Source organism: Theobroma cacao, chromosome 2 (genome assembly GCF_053813885.1).
Source record: "Theobroma cacao isolate CCN51 chromosome 2, ASM5381388v1, whole genome shotgun sequence".
Lineage (NCBI taxonomy): Eukaryota > Viridiplantae > Streptophyta > Magnoliopsida > Malvales > Malvaceae > Theobroma > Theobroma cacao.
The window spans coordinates 50,505,826-50,526,592 of record NC_142640.1 but is presented as its reverse complement, the minus strand read 5'-3'; the positions used below and the strand labels follow the sequence as shown (position 1 = coordinate 50,526,592).

At 37.4% G+C, this 20,767-nt stretch overlaps 5 protein-coding genes across 6 annotated transcripts; 3 read left to right on the top strand and 2 right to left on the bottom strand.

Moving 5' to 3' along the window:
• The first annotated feature begins 102 nt into the window (after window positions 1–102).
• LOC18610525 (Eukaryotic aspartyl protease family protein) lies at window positions 103–2,161 on the top strand. The gene has a single exon (XM_018116439.2). It carries the CDS (start codon window positions 358–360, stop codon window positions 1,825–1,827), a length of 1,470 nt encoding a protein of 489 aa, XP_017971928.1. The 5' UTR covers window positions 103–357; the 3' UTR covers window positions 1,828–2,161.
• Window positions 2,162–4,924: 2,763 nt separating this feature from the next.
• On the top strand, window positions 4,925–9,312 carry LOC18610524 (Plasma-membrane choline transporter family protein). Its single transcript, XM_018115974.2, has 7 exons — window positions 4,925–5,330; window positions 5,813–6,270; window positions 6,904–7,087; window positions 7,211–7,435; window positions 7,545–7,661; window positions 8,259–8,492; window positions 8,939–9,312. Exons 1-7 carry the CDS (start codon window positions 5,268–5,270, stop codon window positions 9,152–9,154), a joined length of 1,497 nt encoding a protein of 498 aa, XP_017971463.2. The 5' UTR covers window positions 4,925–5,267; the 3' UTR covers window positions 9,155–9,312.
• A 3,252-nt stretch (window positions 9,313–12,564) lies between these two features.
• Window positions 12,565–16,980, top strand: LOC18610523 (transcription factor TGA2.3). 2 transcript variants are annotated; one of them, XM_007046218.3, is made up of 12 exons: window positions 12,565–12,798; window positions 13,031–13,137; window positions 13,222–13,295; window positions 13,408–13,602; window positions 14,045–14,122; window positions 14,209–14,268; window positions 14,800–14,877; window positions 15,077–15,134; window positions 15,654–15,925; window positions 16,031–16,276; window positions 16,362–16,486; window positions 16,601–16,980. In XM_007046218.3, the coding sequence occupies exons 1-12, from the start codon at window positions 12,731–12,733 to the stop codon at window positions 16,626–16,628; spliced, it is 1,389 nt and encodes a 462-aa protein (XP_007046280.3). In that variant the 5' UTR covers window positions 12,565–12,730; the 3' UTR covers window positions 16,629–16,980. The 2 variants fall into 2 exon arrangements, with proteins under 2 accessions (XP_007046280.3, XP_017971464.2); XM_018115975.2 differs by having other exon boundaries at window positions 16,362–16,980.
• A 77-nt stretch (window positions 16,981–17,057) lies between these two features.
• LOC18610522 (uncharacterized) lies at window positions 17,058–17,863 on the bottom strand. The gene is made up of 2 exons (XM_007046217.3): window positions 17,333–17,863; window positions 17,058–17,199 (listed from the first exon to the last, which is right to left on the bottom strand). The coding sequence occupies exons 1-2, from the start codon at window positions 17,745–17,747 to the stop codon at window positions 17,147–17,149; spliced, it is 468 nt and encodes a 155-aa protein (XP_007046279.3). The 5' UTR covers window positions 17,748–17,863; the 3' UTR covers window positions 17,058–17,146.
• Window positions 17,864–18,877: 1,014 nt separating this feature from the next.
• On the bottom strand, window positions 18,878–19,863 carry LOC18610521 (PLAC8 family protein). Its single transcript, XM_018115173.2, has 4 exons — window positions 19,722–19,863; window positions 19,540–19,611; window positions 19,211–19,420; window positions 18,878–18,972 (listed from the first exon to the last, which is right to left on the bottom strand). The coding sequence occupies exons 1-4, from the start codon at window positions 19,861–19,863 to the stop codon at window positions 18,878–18,880; spliced, it is 519 nt and encodes a 172-aa protein (XP_017970662.2).
• Window positions 19,864–20,767: the final 904 nt, after the last annotated feature.

The following is a 20,767-nucleotide window of genomic DNA, read 5'->3' as shown; positions in this document are numbered from 1 at the left end:
AAGAAACAAAGAGAAACAGTGGTCCCACAGAGCAACATGGATTCCATGGATGGTCAAAAGAGCAGATGAGCAAAAGCAAGTTCAAAAAAGGAAAGCCTCTAAATCCTGCTTATTAACAGGATGGCTTGGATAAAAATCCAACATTGACAACCACGCAAAGATAATGACCCCCTCCCAGCCACAAGAACAAATCACCTTGTAAAAAGAATCAAGCTTTGCGTTGGTAACACAAATACATACTTGCCCTACTTTTCCTTTTTTAGATCCCATTCAAAGCTTCCCCACTCTCTACTCTCGATAAAGCCAACCAAAGTTTCCCCCTAGCTTCCTCACACTTCCTCTCTTGCTCAAAAAAAAATGGGGTTTTTTTTCTGGGTTCTCTTCGCAGGTTTCTTCTTTACAGCTCCATTTGTTGGCTGCTCTCGAAGCTTGCCGCAGAGCCACCTGCCGACGACGGTTCTTGATGTTGCTGAAGCACTTGAGAAAACCAGAAATGTCTTCTCATTTGACCCCACAAAGAAACCAGCGTTTAGCCCAGTAGACCAAAGCCTCTCGGCTTCATCTTCCTCTTTGCTTTCCCTTCAGGTTTATTCGAGAGCTTCTGTTCATAAAAGCTCCCACCTTGATTACAAGTCATTAACTTTATCACGACTCAAGCGTGACTCGGGCCGAGTCAGATCACTCACCACTCGGTTAGATCTGGCTGTCAATGGCATTTCAAGGTCGGATCTTGAACCGCTTGATATTGGGTCGGAGTTCAGCGCAGAGGAAATGGAAGGTCCGATTGTGTCGGGTTCGAGCCAAGGCAGTGGTGAGTACTTTTCCCGAGTTGGAATCGGGAAACCACCGAGTCAAGTCTATATGGTACTCGACACCGGCAGTGACGTCAACTGGGTACAATGCGCTCCCTGTGCCGATTGTTACCAACAAGCCGACCCAATTTTCGAGCCGTCTTCATCGTCTACTTACTCGCCTCTGTCTTGCGAAACTCAACAATGCAAGTACCTTGACACGTCCGAATGTCGAAACGACACCTGTCTCTACGAGGTTTCCTACGGTGACGGCTCTTACACCGTCGGTGACTTCGTCACAGAAACCATCACCCTCGGCTCGGCTTCTGTGGATAATGTAGCCATCGGTTGCGGCCATAATAACGAAGGCTTGTTCGTTGGGGCGGCTGGCTTACTTGGTCTCGGCGGCGGCCCGCTATCCTTTTCTTCTCAGCTTAATGCAAGTAGTTTCTCTTACTGTCTGGTAGATCGTGATTCTGACTCAGCGTCGACTCTCGAATTCGACTCGGCTCTCCCACCCAACGCCGTTAAAGCTCCGCTGCTTCGTAATCACCAATTGGACACGTTTTATTATCTCGGTTTAACCGGAATCAGTGTGGGTGGCGAGTTGCTTCCGATTCCTCAGTCAGCTTTCCAAATGGACGAGTCAGGTAATGGCGGGACTATCATCGACTCGGGGACCGCCGTGACTCGGTTGCAGAGCGACACCTACGATATTCTCCGTGACGCCTTCGTTAAGGGGACAAAGAACCTGCCGTCAACAGATAGCGTAGCGTTGTTTGACACGTGTTACGATTTGTCGAAGAGGAGCAGCGTGGATGTGCCGACGGTGTCGTTTCATTTCCCCGAAGGACAAGTATTACCGTTACCGGCTAAGAATTACCTGATACCGGTCGACTCCGAGGGAACCTTCTGCTTCGCGTTTGCGCCAACGTCCTCGTCGCTATCAATCATTGGGAACGTGCAGCAACAGGGAACACGTGTCGGTTTCGATCTCGGTAACTCCCTCGTAGAATTCGTGCCCGACAAATGTTAAAAAAAAAATTAAACGGGAAAACCTTTTTAACTTTTTGACCATTTCTTTTTTTACTGTTTTCACCTTGGTGAAAAGGGGACTTTTACCGTTTGGGAAATCGGCGTGGGCCCATTTCACATATATTCAATAATTGTCAAGATTTTAGCCATCTAGTGTCGTGATGAGGTGGGACCAGGCAAGCGGTGACGGTGTCTGTTTATAGTAAATTAATTGGATGTACGAGGGGAACAGTGGACAGACCTTGGAGGATTAAAAGAGTATGTTGACAGTATTACCGTTACAAATAGTTTTTTTTTTATTTAATCAAAGATAATTTAGTATGGGTCTCAGTGCTTGCATGGCTGGATCAGATTCTTTGTTTTTTTTTATTATTCTTATATATTTGTTAAAATCAGATAAATCTACGTGTAAGCAAATCAAGAATTCATGTTTACATGTTTTTATTATATCATATAAATATAAAGATAATAATAATAATCATACAGATAAATATGAATACAACATGATTGAAAATTTATTAAAATTTCGATTAAAAGAGTTATTTGAGTCGGATATATCTGGATTGGCACCATATCTTGATTCATTATATGGGTTTAATTAGTTTTAAATGAGTTAAAGAGAGTTTAACACATTTAAAGCACCTAATTATCATGTATGAAATTTGATCATCTAGAACTTAAACTCGTTGAATTTTGTATTATTTTTATATCATGTTTAGAATTATTCTGTACAATATTCGAAAGAATACGTGAATAAATTTAGATCTTAGATTTATTGTTTTATGCCAATGGTTTGATTTAAGCTTTCTCTTAACAATTCATTCTCTGATGGAGAAGAGTTTTGCATGTGTGTACATTAATTACTCGTTCCCGTTGGCCTTAGCCTTATTCGTTCTAGGCTTGAACTTACTTTCATTTATTTTTATTGATAATTATGTATATAATTATTTTTTTCCCTTTTTTGTTGTGTTTGGTTTCTATGAAGACAAATATTGGACTATTCGATGGGTACAATGTTCACGTGTTCTTTCATGGCATTTGCCCCAAAGTGGAAACAATTTTCACCCATACAAATTCAATATATTAGGTTGAATTTTAAAATAAAAATTAATAATTTTCTATGGTTAGTCACGGGCTTCAATGTTCATTAATTAGTATGTGAACCCAAGGCTATTACATACATGGGAACAAGCTAATGAAAAACAATAAATAAATTGTTTGTCGATTAGGTCAATGAGATATAATTATATCAATATACCATTGTTATCTTAATACGATTACGCTCGAAATTACTTGATTTGCAAGATTATGATGGATTCGAGATTACGCTTGAAATTACTTGATTTGCAAGATTATGATGGATTCGAGTTGTTTGCTTTTTGTGTTCATTGTTTGTTATTAGATGTTCAATTGTTGACTAAATTTAATTATGTAATGTGATTGTTATTATTTTTTATTTTTTTAAAATAAAAAATCATCTGAAAGTTTGATTTAATAATAACTTAAAAATAAATTTACGTATTTTTTTTAAGTAGTTTAAGTGGCAAGTGTATTTTAGAATTAAAAGGTCACGCTTCTTTCTATGGAATCAAGACTTGGAATCAAAGTAGGCTTAATGCCTTAAACCAATGCATGGAACTAGCACCAACTTAATTAATCAAAATCCCAATTCATTTTCAAGATTCAATCCAAATTCATAAAAAGATTATTCAATATTAGGTTGTCGGAAGAATTTTGAATCTAAAACAAATTATTTTGTAGAAAGAGAACCGAGAAGGTCGAAGAAGGAAAGGATCAAGAGATGAAGACATAAGAAAAGAGGATGAACGATTTAATTTTAAAAAATTGTTTTACGTTTTTTCTTTAGAAATGTAAGATAATTGTTTCGAAATGAAGAATTTAATTTCATTGATCCGAATTTTTATTTTTACTTTAATAGTTGAAATTTTTCTCCTCTCAAACTTTAATTTTGAGTTCGTTCTCACCAAAAAGGGTCGACAGAGAGAATCAATTTAAGTCGAGACACAGATTTGTTTAAAAGGCGAAAAGAAGAGGGACATGTTGCGAGAGCACAGCTAAATTCCACTGGAAGAACAGACAGCGGGTGGAACAGAACATCCCAGTTGGACAGACATGTTCGCAACTGCCACGTGGAATGAGCACAATCTCTGTCGTGTGGAATCCTAAACTCTCAAAGAATAGAACCTTTGAATCAGACAGCCAATGGAAAAATGGACAAAGGACGACCGGTATAAACGGATAAAACACAAATTCAGCATCAGCAACAACGACAGCTTCGAATGATGAATTTCCCCCCACCAGCACACGCGGAGCGTGCAAGACACTTGCCACTTACGAAGGTGTCGCTGCCCCTGGCTGCTGCTGGGATCCAAACGTTTGACCTTTTACCCTTTTGGGCGACGGTCCAATTTAAATTACTATTAAGAATTTGGCGGTGACTTGCATTTGTTAACTATAAATATATAGACTTAGAGACTACAGCCACACCGGCGGCTCAATTAGTAAGAAACTATAATTAGATTTAATATATACATAGCTATCTTATGTGTTCCAAAATTAAAAATATAATGACAAAATTTAATTTTTCTAAATACTTATCATAAATATTTAATATCATATCTCGACTGAACAAATCAATAATAAATAAAACAGTAATAATAGTAATATATAGGGTTGAAATCCTCATATGCTTACTAATTGTTTTGTTCTTCTAATGTAACCCTAAATAAATCAAAATTTACATAATGAAATTAAGTAAAATAACAAAACAAAAAAAATTATGATTGGATATCTTCTATTATTTAATTCGATTAAAAAAATTAAAATATTTTATAATTGAATTTATAGAAATTTTAAATAGTAAAATAATTACTTATTACGAGTTGAATGGTGGTTATAAAATACTTTAAAATTAACGAATATTTACTCATCATTATTTCTATGGAATAATCCATGAATCAAGGAATTCAACACTATAATTGAAGTGAGATAGGGTGCAAAGAAAGTCCAGAAGCGCGTGGCCCCACCGCCCTACCCCCCTTCTCCCCCTCCAATGAAAACAACCCAAAGACAAGCAACAAACCCGCGAATCACCCACCGAACTTCCTTGCTTCTTCACTTTTCTTAACCGTTCTCTTTGAGTTTCAGTTATGAGTAATTATTAATAAAATAATTAAAATTCATAAATCCTCCCAAAATTTCCCCCTTTCTTTCTACCGAATTTCTTCTTGGAAAGAGAAAATAAAAACCCTAATCCATCGTCGCCATTGACCATTCCTCTTTTCCTTGTTAGTCTCAAGGCTTGTTCTTGTTGTTCAACTTTGAAAAATCTCGAGTTTTGATTTAGAATTTGACTGAAGAAACGAAAATGAAAAGCAATGCTTTGATCCAATTGAGTGCAGTGCGTCTCCTCTCTTCGCCATGAGCGACTCCAACGTCTCTTCCTCTTCCTCTGATTCTGCTTCCACCGCCACCGTCGATCGGGTAAAATGCCAGCCAACTTCTCTACCAGTTCTTCTTCACTTCATTTATAGTCAAATTACCATCTTTTAGTCAAACACCCCAACTCTTGGTTCCACCCCCCCCCCCCCCCCCCCCCGCCCCCCCTTAAGTTATATTTCTTGTTGACTTAAATTTAACTGATAATCCGAATTTCCCAGTTTTTCTTTTTTCTGGGATAAAATCATGATCTTCAGTTGTTCAATTACATTGTCGTCTACTTCTTCCTATGATTATTGTTTTTGTTTTGGTGTCGATTTTTAATTTATAATAATAACTAATAGTTTAAAGCTGCAACTTTTATCAATTAATTGTTTCCTTAACACTAGTTTTAACAGGCTAGTATTAGCATGAAATTGTCAATACATAGTTATTTTCCGTACACTTTGTTATTTTGAAAGTGAACGGCTGAATCTCTCTCATGAATTCGTTTTTTTTTTTGTAATAAATTTATTGTTTTATTTCAGAATGTAGGGAGGAGTCAGAGAATTATAGATGGTGGGCAAACGTTTTCTCCAGATCTGCGTCATTGGCGTGATGTTTTCTGGTTAGCCATATTTATAATTCATTTGATTGGGTTAGGATTTGTGCTCGCGGTTCTTGGGCTCAATAGGTTTAAGAAATTAGATAGGCTAAACATTGATAGATACACCAACCGAGTTTGGGAGAATAATAATGGATTGACGGAGAATTATTGGCCCAAGTATGCTGTTGCTGGTGGGGTTGGGACCGCTCTTGGATGGACTTGGTTGTTGTTGCTCGGTTCTCGTGCCAACCAAATGATGAAGGTTTCGGTTCACATTTTGACGACTTACCTTGCTGTGATTAGTGTCTTATGTTTTTGGTGCAAACAGTTTTTCTGGGGTGTGGCATTTGCAACTGGTGCCGCACTGCAGTTCTTGTATGTTATTTCAGTTATAGACAGGTATGAACTCGGGCTAAAGTTGGTTTGTTTTGCTGGTAAAGTGACGTTGAGACGTGTCATTTAGTATTTATTCATCAATAGATGTTGTTAAGAGATTAAACAACAGGTTACTAACTGTTTAGTTGATCACAGAAGTTAACTTTGGATTACAACGTTTAATGAGCCTTTGTTTGTTAAATCACGGTTTGAAATTTCTTTTCTTGACTAAAAAATTGCCTTGTTTAGTTATCATAGGATTTATACCATTGTTATAGAATTGAATCAGCACATACTATATCAACTCAACAAGGATCAGTTTACTATATAGAAATTGCAATTATGAGTCACATTGGCTCATGATTTGTTGAGTAGTCAACCCTTAGCAGGTGGATTTTTAATGTCTAGTCAACCAAGAGTTCTATATTAATTTTCTGTTTATGTTTATAAGATTGTTTTCTCAAGTTATCCACTCCATTCAACAACCTTGCTATGAAAATACCATCTTTTCTGGAGCCATGGTACTGGAGAAATCATATGCATGCTTATATCATGCCAAGCCACATATATCTCTGTTCATTGCAATATGGTTCTGGTTCGGGATAATCAGATCTCATGCAGTCCACCTTGACCAGATTTTTTTTTTTCTGTTGACAGACTTCCATTCACAATGCTGGTCTTGCAAAAAGCTGTAAAGCTGGTATGGAGTCTTCCTGAAGTTATGAGAGTAGCATATGCATTTATGGTAGTCATGCTTTTATGGATGGGTATATGGTCCTTCGGAGCAGCTGGTGTTGTGGCTTCAAGCAGGGGTGACCTTGGACGCTGGTGGCTTCTTGTGGTGAGCTGGCAAGTTTTGCCCTTAATTCCATCTGTTGTTACTGCAATGAGAATTGCAGGAGATTGCTGTAAGAAAAATGGTCAATTAAGTTAACACTAGTAATGATGCCATTTCTACTGGCAGGTTCTCTCTGTGAGCTTATTTTGGACAGGTGCTGTTCTCTGCAATACTGTACATGTTATAGTGTCTGGTTTGGTTTTTCTCATTCTTATTCATGGTGGCCAAAATGCTTCATCAATGCCTCCCAACTCATTGATGAAATCTCTACGATATGCTGTGACAACATCTTTCGGAAGCATTTGCTATGGGTCACTTTTCACAGCTGCTATCCGGACTCTGCGATGGGAGGTAAGCACACCAGCCTTTGCTTTTCTTTAACTGGTTCAATAATTTTGTTTTTAAGATTCAAATAAACGCTTTCTGTTTTCAATATTTAACTTTTCAAAATGCATTTCAGATCAGGGGATTCCGGTCAAAGATAGGCAACAACGAGTGTTTGCTGTGCTGTGTTGATTTTTTGTTTCAACTTGTGGAGACCCTTGTTCGATTTTTCAACAAGTATGCCTATGTCCAGGTAGTATGCATTTCTATTGGTAATCCCTCTAATGTACTATTATCGAAGAACTTCTTCTTCATAGCACATGAATCAATATTACATCAATGATGATCCTGGAAAGCACAATATCTGGTGAGAGAAATCCTCAAGTATGTTAGCTTTTTCATATTAGCATCTCCAGTGGCTTGTCTTTATCAGTCACTAATGTTTTAATTTTGAAGCAACCCTTTTTTGCTTATTATTGCATTGCCTGTCATTAATATATAGGGACCTCTGTTAAGTGTATGTGTTCTGCTCAAGTATGAGGTCGCATTCATTTTACAGATCTCAGGAAATATTTAACATCTTGTACATATTTTATGTTCTGCTTCATGCTTTGCTCTCTATTTCCTTACAAGAACTTGTTTGAAAATGCACACTGATGAAGAAAAGTCATAATTGCACATTTATAGACACAAAAGGATGACATGTTTAGCCACGAAGAAGACTTCTTTTTTACACTTGAATAGTTGGTGTCTTGCATTTTCTCAAAGCAATCTATAAGGCTCCTTCTGCTATAACCTCCTATAATATTACATAACTATAGTATTGTTTTGCATGCTCTGTTCCTACCAGATAGCTATTCATGGTAAAGGCTTTAACCGATCAGCAAGGGATGCCTGGGAGTTATTCCAGTCAACTGGAGTTGAAGCCCTAGTTGCCTATGATTGTTCTGGTGCTGTTCTGCTGATGGGTACTGTTTTGGGTGGGCTTATCACTGGAACTTGTGCTGGTATCTGGACATGGATTAATTGGAGGGACAGGGTGATCATGGTGGGGTCGACTGCAATGTTGATGGGAATGGTCTTGGTTAGTGTATTTTCTATTCTTCAACCATGTTTATTCCCATTGCTAATCAATTTGGAAATCCTTGTTTCACAATTTGTTTTAGGGTTCATGTGCAGTAATGTTTTGTTGAGTTTTTCTTGTTTTGCAGTACTGGATCTATTGACCCCTTAGTTTTCCCTCTATCTTCTTCTAAAATAGACTTTTTGGTTTTCTAAACTCAATCTTTTGGCAGTTTGTCTGTAATCTTATGAGATAGCAGAGCTCTCTTTTGATTATCCTGCCATATTTTTCTTATTCTTGTAGTAGCAAGTACCAATAGACTTATGTGAGCAAAGCACGGTTACAAACTAGTTTCACAGACTCGGCAGAAACCTATATTACTGCTCATAGTCGATCTTTGTGATCAGGCTTATTGCCACACTTCTTTTCGTACTTGAACATTAAAATATGGAAAATGCTTGCTGCAGGTGGGTCTTGCGATGGTCGTTGTGGAAAGCGCCGTGACATCTATATACGTCTGTTATGCAGAAGACCCTTCCTTGATCCAAAGATGGGATCCTCAGTTCTTTAACCAAATGTCGGAGACACTGCACCAGCGTCTTCAACATAGGAGTGCACGAGCCAGGGAAGTATTGTCTCACAACCAACTCGATGGCCACATGCAAGATACATACCCTGTTTAAATTATTCTTCCAGGTTCCAAATATGTTTTCTCTTTTGTCTTTGTTACAAGTTACAACAGGTAATTTGGGTTTTGTAGAGGGATACTCGTATTGTTTGGAAATGGATTGTAACATTCACATGCCTAATAAAAATGCAAAGAAGTTTTTACTTGTTCAAAGATTTATTTCATGTCTATACTTTTTTTGTTAATTATTTTCTTGATAGTGACTAGTCAGAATGTCATGGCTCCTCGTGGGCCAAAGGAGGAGGCAGGAGCTAGCTAGGAATTGGATTGGAAGAACTGAACCCCTGGATGTGCAGATTGGGCTTGAAACAGAACTTACCATTTGTAACTAGAAAATGAATTGTGTGATGGTCCATGACTAAAAAAAGTTGACTCTAACAGTGCAGAATTTACAGTATGTGGTGGCAACATGAATGATGGTTGCAGGTGAGTTATGAGAAAAGGATTCAAGTTTCAATAATCATTCAGACACAGGAGAAACCAACCGAGTAGCAGATATCTGCTTCTGCTCAAGCAACTAATGCATGTTCCATTCCTTTGCTTTTACGTGTCTTTTCCTTTGTATGTATGACAATTATTGCTCGACTGTGCTTGCTTCCTATCTCAGCCTAACCTTTGCCAGTCACACCATGATTGTTTATTTTGCTAATTGTGGTGCAAAGTGGGACGAATATTGAACTAGAATTAGCAAATTTCTGAACCTGCAGAAGAAAAGGGTAACTTTATATTCGCAAAGAGCAAGAGAAAGAAGGATTGGCAAGGTAAGATACTGCAGGCAAAGGCAACAGAGAAAAAGGAAACAAAAAGGCAACACCATTTTCTTTATCACTCTCTCTGCCTTTCCCTTCCCTTCCCTTCCCTTCCAGTCCAAGCCTTGCACATATTGTACATAACCCCATAAACAAACACCCCAAAAAAGACATAGCCAGAGAAACCCTGGCAGGTCATTAACTGTACGATTGCCGTATGGGATGCGTCATAATCTTTTTTCCTCTTGAGTATCTGTCAGAAATCTCCATTAATCAAACCCCATTATTTTTGTTTTTTATTACAGTTATTGTTACTTTAGTACAATGTAGTAAATGTTTTACCATACTATTTTAAACCCGTAAGAAAACAAAGTCTAATTAATAGAAACAATTAATAAAAGGCCTGCTCTGTCTCTGCCTTCTTCTGCTGCTAGTGCTGCTACAACACTCTCCCCTTAGCAGTTGGCTCCTACCATACCCTAGCGGTTGCTTTCAAGCAAACCCTTTAGTTTAAATGACGTGAAATGAATCGTGAATGGGATTCTCATTAAAGTTCATATTGGTCTTTTTCAGCTAACAAGGAACTACTGTTTTGGGATTAAATTATAGATGACATCTCATCACCATCACATCATCAGGCCGCGCAGACACTCTTCCCCAGGGCTATATTTAAGAATCTAAATGCAACAGTACACCAAAGTTTTAGAGAGGGATAGAGAGGGGTGGCCAGAAACAAGAAAAAAGAAGTACAAAAAATGAAAAAGGAATCAAAAGGTAGAAGCGGCTCTTTTCTGAGGCTACTACCAAAAACAGGCAGTAGCAGTATCCTGCTCTCGAACTCAAGAGAGAAGGGAGGGAATCATCCCATCTTCCATATCATCATCTCTCTCATCTCAGGCTGTGAGCTCTGTGAGAGGGAGAGGGAGAGGGAGAGAGAGAGAGAGAGAGAGAGAGACAAAGCTAACAGAGAGGATCAATTGAAGTGAGAGAGAGAGAGAGGAGAAGACAAGTGTTGAACGTTTCTTGTCTTGGGGAGTGGGCTCTTTGCTACTCACTCGCCTGCACAGAGCGTGCAAGTGAAAATTCGCCCACATGAGCAAATTCCATATTACTCTTATGCTCTACGCATCCATGCATGTATATTCACAAGGACATTAAGCTTAGCTCTGACAAAAAAACAATGGATAGTTAATTTCCAACATCAAGGGTAGAAATATTAGCTTTTCTTTTACCTATTCCTTAGCATTTGCTTTTCACAATAACAGGTTGAGTAATTAATAGTTTAGAGTCATCATAATTGAGAATCAAGGTTTTGTTCCGATGGCTCATATCCTTTCCAAAGGCACTAAACTTGCAGCTTTAGGAATCCAGTTGAATGGCTTTGAACCATGTTCTTGATCGACATTGCTAGGGGTCACTCTTATTAATCTATAAGTGATTGTCAAACTTGTTTCTACTTACAGTACCAAACCATTTTTACAATGCAAATCTCTTATCTTTCTCACCCTAAGTGTGATAATTAATCCGATTTGGGCAACCTTTTCCACTGTAACCCAACAACCCATACTCGTACTATAACTTTGCTGCCCATTCATATTTTGTGTTGACATGAAATTCATCGATCATTAGCATCTTTTGGAGTTTGAAACCTTTTTTCCAACACAAGCTGAATTAATTACTTTATTCTCAACATGCATGAATTCCTAATGATGCCCATATGATCTGATTCTTAAATTAAGACATGCATTTACACCAAAAGCTTGGAAGTTGAAATTTGGACACTCTCTCTTCCATCATCAGCCACTTATATATATATATATATATATATATATATATTTATTATGCATGTTCATGAAGTTCCAAACCTCCCTTAGCATTTCACTCTTTTTAGTATGTTATTGTTGGGGTTTTATGAACTCAACTCAAAAATTAATATGAAGGTGAAAGATTATTGTATTTTTTAAGAAATTTGTCAAAAATTTATTGATAAAGATATACTATTTATAAGTGAATTCTTTTGACAAAATTAAATTTGAAAAAAAAAATTTTTTTTAATATTTATTTTGATCATATTAATATTTTTCATATTAATACGTGTCATTGTCTAAAATTATGATTATGTTGACATAAGGGATAGTAATTTTTATTCATTGTAAACAATCTAAATGAACAGAATTTGAGATTTCAATTTAAGAATTTTGAATTAAATCTTCAAAAAGAAAATCATGCCGTGAACTCTTACATGAATTCAACAATTAAAGTCCTCTCTTTTTTTCTCAGGGCCGTACAGGCAATGTACAAGTTGCAAGCTTTATGAATGGACGATGAAACATTGAAAAAAGGAACCTTTTTGCCTTCGAGTTTCTGGCTTTTCTAGTTACACTAAGCAGAGCAAAAATGAACTGAATTTGAGATATAGATGTTGCTGCTACAATCTTCTAGCATGCAAGACAAGTATTTTGGCAGGGAAGAAGCAAATTTAATAGAGTAAGCTGACAGTAAAGAAGGGGGAGAGTGACACAAACGCACAGCAAAGAGAGAATGAGGGAAGTGATATGCAGGAAAACAGTGAGGTTTCATTGGGAAGCTAAAATCCCAAGTCTGAACGCAATAATAAAAAAGCCTGGTGTGTTTTTTAAAGCTCATATAAACAAAAAAGGACCCCTACTGATACGCTATCCTTCCTCCATTAAAGATCCTTCCCCAAGGAGTCTTCTCACACTTCTGTCTCTTTCTCTCAACCTTCCCTTTTCTTCCCTTCCTTTCTTTCTTAGGAACGCAACGGACTCTCACTTTATAGGAAAAAGAGAAAAAAAGAAAAAATGCAGAGCTTCAAAGCTGCAGCTCCTACTAACCCAGACATGTTTTGCCACACTTCTTTTTTCCTCAGGTTCATTTACTTAGTTTGTCATTAAGCTATCATTTTCGTTTTTCTTTTGTTGAAAGTGCATGCCTTTGATTACAAGGCAATAGTTGTACTTTTATATATATGTATATATGTGAAGGAAAAGAAAAAAAGAAAGAAAGTTGGCTGTTGTTTCTGTTGTAGTACAAAGAAAGGAACATGCTTTGTTCTGATCCTTTTGGTATCTCTGTTTCGTTTCTGTTTGAGTTGAAAACAGAGGAGAGGATTGTAATAGCCGTCACCAGACGCGTTTCTCGGATCTTGGAGAGCTTGATCATCCCGCTTCTGCTTTTCAGCACGATGATGCTGTTGATTTAAGCCCAAGTATTCTTTCTTTTCTTTTCTTAACTGCTCTGTGGAAATTAGAGTATCTCTAACTACTTTCTCTGTTTATAAAATTCCTTGTAGGCTCCATTTTTAGTTTAAAATCCAGCAATGTTGCTGTTGTTGCTAATAGCTTCAACTATGGTTCCTTGAACACGGTACTCAACCCCCCACCAAACTCTTTGTACATAAGAGACATAACCTTTTTTTTAGTATATATATTTTGCACTGTTTTGATGCTCTATGCAAATGGTTTCTGCTGTGGTGTAGAGCATTGGGGCAACAGAGATAGTTTCAAGTGGAACGGGGTGTTTGGACACAGGGCAGTTCATGTACCAGAAAGGGACAACGTTTGGTGCCTCGTTGGGAAATGGCCATATTGAAAACTGGGCTGACTCTGGCCTCGCAGATAATAGCCAACAGACTGACACTTCTACTGATGTCGACAATGATGATAAAAACCAGGTTTTGTCCCTGTTTCTTTCATATCCGTACTCTTTTTATGCTGTTTCTTTCTTTCATGTGTTGTTCCAGTGGGAACACCATTTGGCTAGAAATTTAACTTCACAGTAGAATCATGTTTTGTTCTAAAATTCTGCTAGTTGTAATAGAACATTCTGTTCCTTTTTGGGTGATTGTGATGGTGACTTCTTCATTAATAGGACTGCCTAGTTTGCCAAAGGTCATCTTTTAAATTGATTTTGAACATTTGCTGGCTGACAGTTAATTGTTGTTCACTGACCAAAGAAGTTTGATAAACGAATTGTTGCAGATCATAAAAATTTTTAACAATTAGTTTGATAGTGAATCGTTGCTTAAATCGAAGTACTGTTAAAGTATTACTTAAAATTATTTAGCTTGGTTGGGTTTTATTAACTTATGATAGTGGTTCTTGATCGTGTTGTAGCTTAATGGTGTTCGACATGGAGCTATTATAACCGTGGATTCTGTGGATGAGTCCAAGCCAAAAACTGGTGACCAAAAGGTTGTTAACATTATTGGAAAGCCCTTGCGGAATCAGTTTTAATATATGAAAGCTAACTATGTGGCGTCTTGCTTTCTGTTCTTCAGACACTTCGTAGGCTGGCACAGAATCGAGAAGCTGCGAGGAAGAGTAGATTGAGGAAAAAAGTAATGTGTATATCGCTTGTTTATTATGTTTTTCTGGTTCTGTGGTGGATAAATGGGATTCTTGGGCTGTCTGGCATCTTTCTTTTTTTTTTGTTTTTCTCCACTTATAAGTAGATTCAAATGATCTGATAGGCCTCGAATTGTTATTTATGGAATTTGTACAGAAGTTATCAGATGCATTTTTTTGTCTACAGGACAGTCCTCTACTTGTCCTGCAAGGTCATTGTTCTTCTGTACAAATATATAAGGGTTCTCTTTGATATGCTAGTTGTTCTATGTCTTGGTTAGCATTTGGCAGAAGAAAGGAAGAAGTGTTTTGGTTTCTTAATCTCTTATCAGTGCTTTTACTAATGCATGACTCTAGTGATGTGTATGAAAAAGTACTAGTTTTATTTCCTGTGGTTATTTACTTATTTGTTTATGCCTTCTGGTATATATATAAATTTGTTTTGTCATCTGCCTTCAATTTGTTAGTCTAAGTTAATCAATGAAGCATGCTTGGATCATTTATAGGTTTTGGTTTTTACATAGGCATATGTCCAGCAGCTTGAGAATAGTCGACTTAGGCTTACACAACTAGAGCAGGAGCTTCAAAGAGCACGACAGCAGGTATGAGAATTAGTTCTGTTTATTGTAGGGTGGGGCTTAAGGGAGGGAATTTACAATCTCTAGTTCACAATGCACTTTCTTTTGCTTTATTCTTTTGTTCTTATTGATTTAATGCCATAAATTGAAAGGCTATCATATTCATTATTGGTGTATTAACCAAAGTTTTTTTGTCCCTCATTAGCTTGATGTTTTAACGCAGGGTATTTTTATCTCATCTGGACTTTCTGGGGACCATGGCCATTCAGTTGCTGGAAATGGTGAGGAAATTTTAAATACTGATTTGAGTGGCAGTTCAGTGTTGTTTGATCATTCACGGTGGCATCGTGATGGGATGGAGATATTGGCTGTATAACAAACCCAAAGTCATTCACAGTGGCATTATTAGTTGGCTAAGGATATAACAAACCTCAAGTCATTCACTGGCATCGTGATGGGAAAGAGATATTATAGTAGATAAAGAAAATAGCTGATAAAATACATTGTAGTATTTGATAATTATGAACAATATATCTGGCAAGCCAAGTTTTCATCATGCATAAAGAGGCTCATATACCTCTACTATTGTACAGGTGCATGGAATTAGTGGCTTGCTTCTATATGCTAAGGGTCAAAACCTATTCTGTATCTTAGGTGGTGGTGTTGTTCATTGTTTGGGTAGGAGATCTACTGATTGCTAAAAGCTAGTGTATGGATCATTATAGATAGAACTCGTTCATTTTTATTATTTAAAAGATGATTTTTTTTCCACATGGTTTATTTGTTTCTTATGCTTCCAGGGGCCTTGGCCTTTGACATGGACTATGCTCACTGGCTTGACGATCATCAGCGGCTGATAAATGACCTAAGATCTGCTGTAAATTCTCACATGGGAGATAATGAATTGCGCATTCTTGTTGAGGGTGTCATGGCACATTATGATGAGGTTTTCAGGCTAAAAAGCATTGGTGCTAAGGCTGATGTATTTCACATGCTTTCTGGTATGTGGAAAACACCTGCAGAGAGGTGTTTCATGTGGTTGGGAGGATTTCGTTCATCTGAACTTCTCAAGGTGCTTAACTGTTTGATGTTTTAATTCTATTATCTAAATCTGATTTCTTTTGAATTACTTGAAAAATCTGTTTTGGTTGACAAATCCTTTATCTTGGAATTTTAGATCCTTGGAAACCACCTTGAGCCTTTGACAGACCAACAATTAATGGGCATATGTAATCTGCAGCAGTCCTCCCAACAGGCTGAAGATGCCTTATCACAAGGCATGGAAGCGCTGCAACAATCTCTAGTAGACACCCTTTCATCTGCATGTTTGGGTCCTGCTGGTTCTGGAAATGTTGCAGACTATATGGGACAGATGGCAATTGCCATGGGCAAGCTAGCCACATTGGAGAATTTCCTTCACCAGGTAAATAACTTTTACCTCACCCATCTCAAGTACTATGGACTGAACAGCTTGTCGTTGTTTTAATGAGTGCCGCTTCAATTTCCAGGCTGACCTCTTGAGACAACAAACCCTGCAACAAATGCATCGAATTTTGACTACTCGCCAAGCAGCCCGTGCCCTTCTAGTTATTAGTGATTACACTTCTCGGCTCCGGGCACTTAGCTCTTTATGGTTAGCGCGCCCTAGAAATTGATATTCTTTCATTCCATGAAGCTCTTCTTGATTTCATTAATGCTTTGCACAGAATAGTACAGCTATTTCACCTTCTTTTGGAACCCATTGAAGGTGCTTGGAAGGGGATGGTGAAGCATGATGTCATATGTCCCAAAGATAACTGTTGGTTGCTGTGGTTGTAATTTTGTCAGCAATCCTAGGAAAACAAATTATGCCTATTCGCCTACAGAAATGGTAGTATTGAGAAGAGCGCTGTATATTAAGTAGAATCTTAAAATGTATTGTGATTGTCAGTAGTAATCTCACATGTGAGGCATATCATCCAAGGCATTGATGGTGGTAGTAGTGGCCTTGGTGCATTGCTAACTTAGTTCAATGCCCCAAAGCATTTAACGGTATAGATTATACTAACTTGTCAGTTGTTCCATGTACTGGCTGTATCCCAAATTATGGTAATGTTTCAAATCGGAATGGACCAGTGCTTTTAGCAATTTACATGTAGATTCTTGTTATCATGATATTCTGGTGTAGTAAAAGCCCCTATTACATATTCTGATGTAATCAATGATAGGCCAAAGTTATTTACAGCATCTTATTTTTATAAAATAAGATTGTACAATTCCCAGCCTGTCGAACCCACATCAGGTTTCTGCTTGTTCATGATTGTTTGGTCTCTGCCGGCCTGTACAGTTTTCTCTTGTTCATCCTTCCTGCAGGTTACAAGGTCTGTATTAGTCATTGCAGAACAGTCCATTTTGATTACCAAAACTGAAACCAGAAGATCAGAGAAATTGTTGTTTCTTCGAATGAAATCTTGCCCGTATAATCTAGAAATGAGCATACCTGGCCTATGGTGTCTTCTGGATTTGACGATGTGGGGGATAAAAACTCCAGTTCCATTGCCATTTCTCCACAGATTTGCAAGCCAAGTTGGTACTGAGTCTGTGTTCTCGCTTTCCCACGAACTGAAATATCCTCCGTATTGTAACGAAGAAGATAGATTACCAACTGCTCTGTTTGATCCTGGTTTGCCATTGCAGACGGGGTGGAAGCTTTTTGTTTCTTGACAATCTTCGTCATCATCTGCTGTCAAAAGCAGAATCCGTCTTCTGATATCAGCATAGAAAACATCATCTTCATCAATCCCTTCATATTCATAACCAGGCTCCACGTTCCTGTTCATGTCCATGGTAGGCTGGAGTCTGTCCTGAAATTCCCTAAGGAAAAACTTGGTTTCCAAATGGCATGGTTTGGACATTTTTATAGGAGAATCTGGAGCACAAATTACTTTGTTTAGGGTCAATGTTGCAGGTCCAAAGAAACCTGGTGGTTTGAGTCCTCTCCAAATGGATCTTGATCCAGGGAATGTCTCTCTTTTTGTACGTTAGTTCATGTTCCTGTCTTAATCCCCTTTATTCAATATTAAAACCTTCAAGGACTGGTTTGTTAAACCAAGTGGATTAGAATGGACTTGGGACCTTTACATTTCAAGCACTTCACGTTCAAATGCAGTCAATTTTGACTAAGAAAATGATTTTAAGTTCACGGAACCTGAGTCTTTTTTTTATTGCTTAAACAAGTGGTTAAAAATAATTTGGGGTATCAAATCAAATATGCCCTGGTTGACTGCTATGGCAGATAACTCTATCAGTTGAGTGGTTGGACCATAAAAACATGAATATTTGGGGATGGGAAGTTGATCAACCCCCCTAGCAACCTACCCTTTGAATTTGGAAATTTGTGGGATTCTCTGTTTCTAAACAAAAAGAAAAAACTTGGTTCAAAGAATGGACTTGAGTTATTAACATTTCTCAGGAGTTGGACTTAATTTAGCTATGGAGAAATTAATCATAGAACTAGGCATTTCCTTTTCCAGCCCAATCCATTATACAACAATAGGTTATGATTAGATTGTGTGATTTTTATTTTTAATTGAATTTTAATTTTTTTAACGTAAATATCAATTGTCATATCATATATGTAAATAGACATGATTAATTTGTATCGAAAAATTAAAGTGCATATAAATATAAAGTCATTTTATAAAATTTTCTCCTATGAGCTTTTTTTTTTATTATTTTTTTAAGATTATTGAAATAAATAAATTATTTGGTCAATTAATGTCTTGAAAGTTGAAACCAAATTAGTTCATCCATCTTAACTATGTTAATCCACCTAATGTAAGGATAACTTCTAGCTAAATATAGAACTTTCTATATTTATAAACAACTTCATTGCCATACTTTTTCTCTAAAAACAGATGTCTTTGGCATGTAAAGGGCTTTGTAATTTATGGAAGGATGAATTTGGGGTGGGATTTACAGAACCAGAAGATGAAGAAGATGAGAATTTCACACACACACACACACATAGCACAGAAAGAAAATGTCATTTCTGAGTTCTATACAAACACGCCATGCGATGTACAACAATGGGGGGAGTCATTGCTTCCTCTTTCCACTTGGTCACATTCCCCTCCCAACCTTCAAAAAGGCCATTCAATTATAAATTGCAACTTATAGTTAGCTTCATGAAATTTGAGACAAATACTATTAAATATGAATATAACTATAGAGATTGCATATATTGGTAAAGACGGACAGGTAGAATATTTGTGTTAACTTCAAGAAGAATTGTTGGGATCAAATTTGGGCATAATCTGCTCTGACCGAGTAGAATTTCTCAACAAAGAATAATAGGAATTCAGGGTGATAGATTTACCTAAGCTTGGATCAGCTCCGCGGGTTCGGAGTTCTCTGTGCTCTTGACAAAGAGCGCACCGCATGTACAGAAGGTGAGTGGACCAATCCGGCAATGGTGACTCTGGCAATGAGAAGTGTTGCCTCAAGCTTGTACGGTTTGTCGAACCAAATATCCACCCAAACAGCACAACCCCCGTAGCAACGTGAAGGAGGCTTGCCCATGTGCAAGCTGCTCATGCAACTTATAAGGAAAATCGGTTGCAATAATTGGATAGTCGTAACAACAATTTCAACTGTGTTTCAATTCGGGAAAGTTGTTGATAATCCTATAACAAGAGTTTTGCTTACATATTTCTCCTCTGTTGACGATCTCGGAGTTTTGTCCCATGGTGATGCATGGACACAAGCAGGTAAAGAAACCTTCACCAGGACAGATAAATTACATCAAACTTTGCATTAATTACTAGAGGAAATAGAAAATGTAAAGAAAAAAAAAGGATAAATTAAGAGATTGAATGGAAGCAAATTACAATTAGAAAGATCCTCGTAACACTCGCAAATACTGGTTGTCCACAGTCCTTCTGGCAACTGCTTCATCATGTATGCTTGATATGAAGCTTCAGGGTCCGGAACGAACACCGGAATTGCAGTTTCAGTTTTAGGTAGAAACATTGCAGCTAGCTTTCTGCTCGACAAACAAAACATAAATAGGTAAAAAACCAATGACTATCGTACAAAAAACAAGAACTCCCTTACTGCATTATGTCAATGTGTTTCTTCCATTAAAAAAACAAAAAAAATTCTGGGTTTTGGCTCTAATTAGGTCAACTGTTCATGCCACTGCAGATAGATACATTGTAAATAATTGGTGCAATCGGAACATGCTTGAACTAGCCAACGGCTAAATATGGAACCAATTTAGCAGAAGAGAAGACCCCTTTTGTTTCCCTTTTTTCCTCCCTAAATATAGTGCTTATAATCTAGTACTAGGATTAAAGATTGCTTCGGTCAAAACAGTACTATTGTCGGCCCTGGATTATAGGAAAAATTGAAAGGACAATTTACCTAGTTTATAGAGATTAATATCATCGTGCCCCTTAAAATACAGAGACGATGGTAATTGGCTGTGTTCTTTTTAGTACATGTTATCTTAAGATATACTCATCCAACTTATTTGAAGGCTAGAAAATCGAATGTATAACCCTTTATACCTAGTTTTTTGTTTTGAAAAGATGGGGTGAGGTCCGGGAGGAATAGTTAACGAGAATCATGACTACGTATCATTTGTTAAATACTCAATAAAATTTTATTTAAATGAGTAAAAGAAATATATGCAGGTTAATTGGATCTGAAGAGGGTAATAAACTTCATTAGGATTCATACCTTCAACTTCTTTTACTTTGTCCTTGGCCCTGAAAACCACGGTTTGAGATGTTTCACCGCCCTTGTTCCAATCCTCCAATTATGACTGATTGTTTTCGCATTCAAATGATGTTTGGAACTCCTTATAGTTAAACCCTCTTGAGGAAAGTCTCTTTCATTACACTTTGTTGTACAAATTTAAAGGGATTTGTGG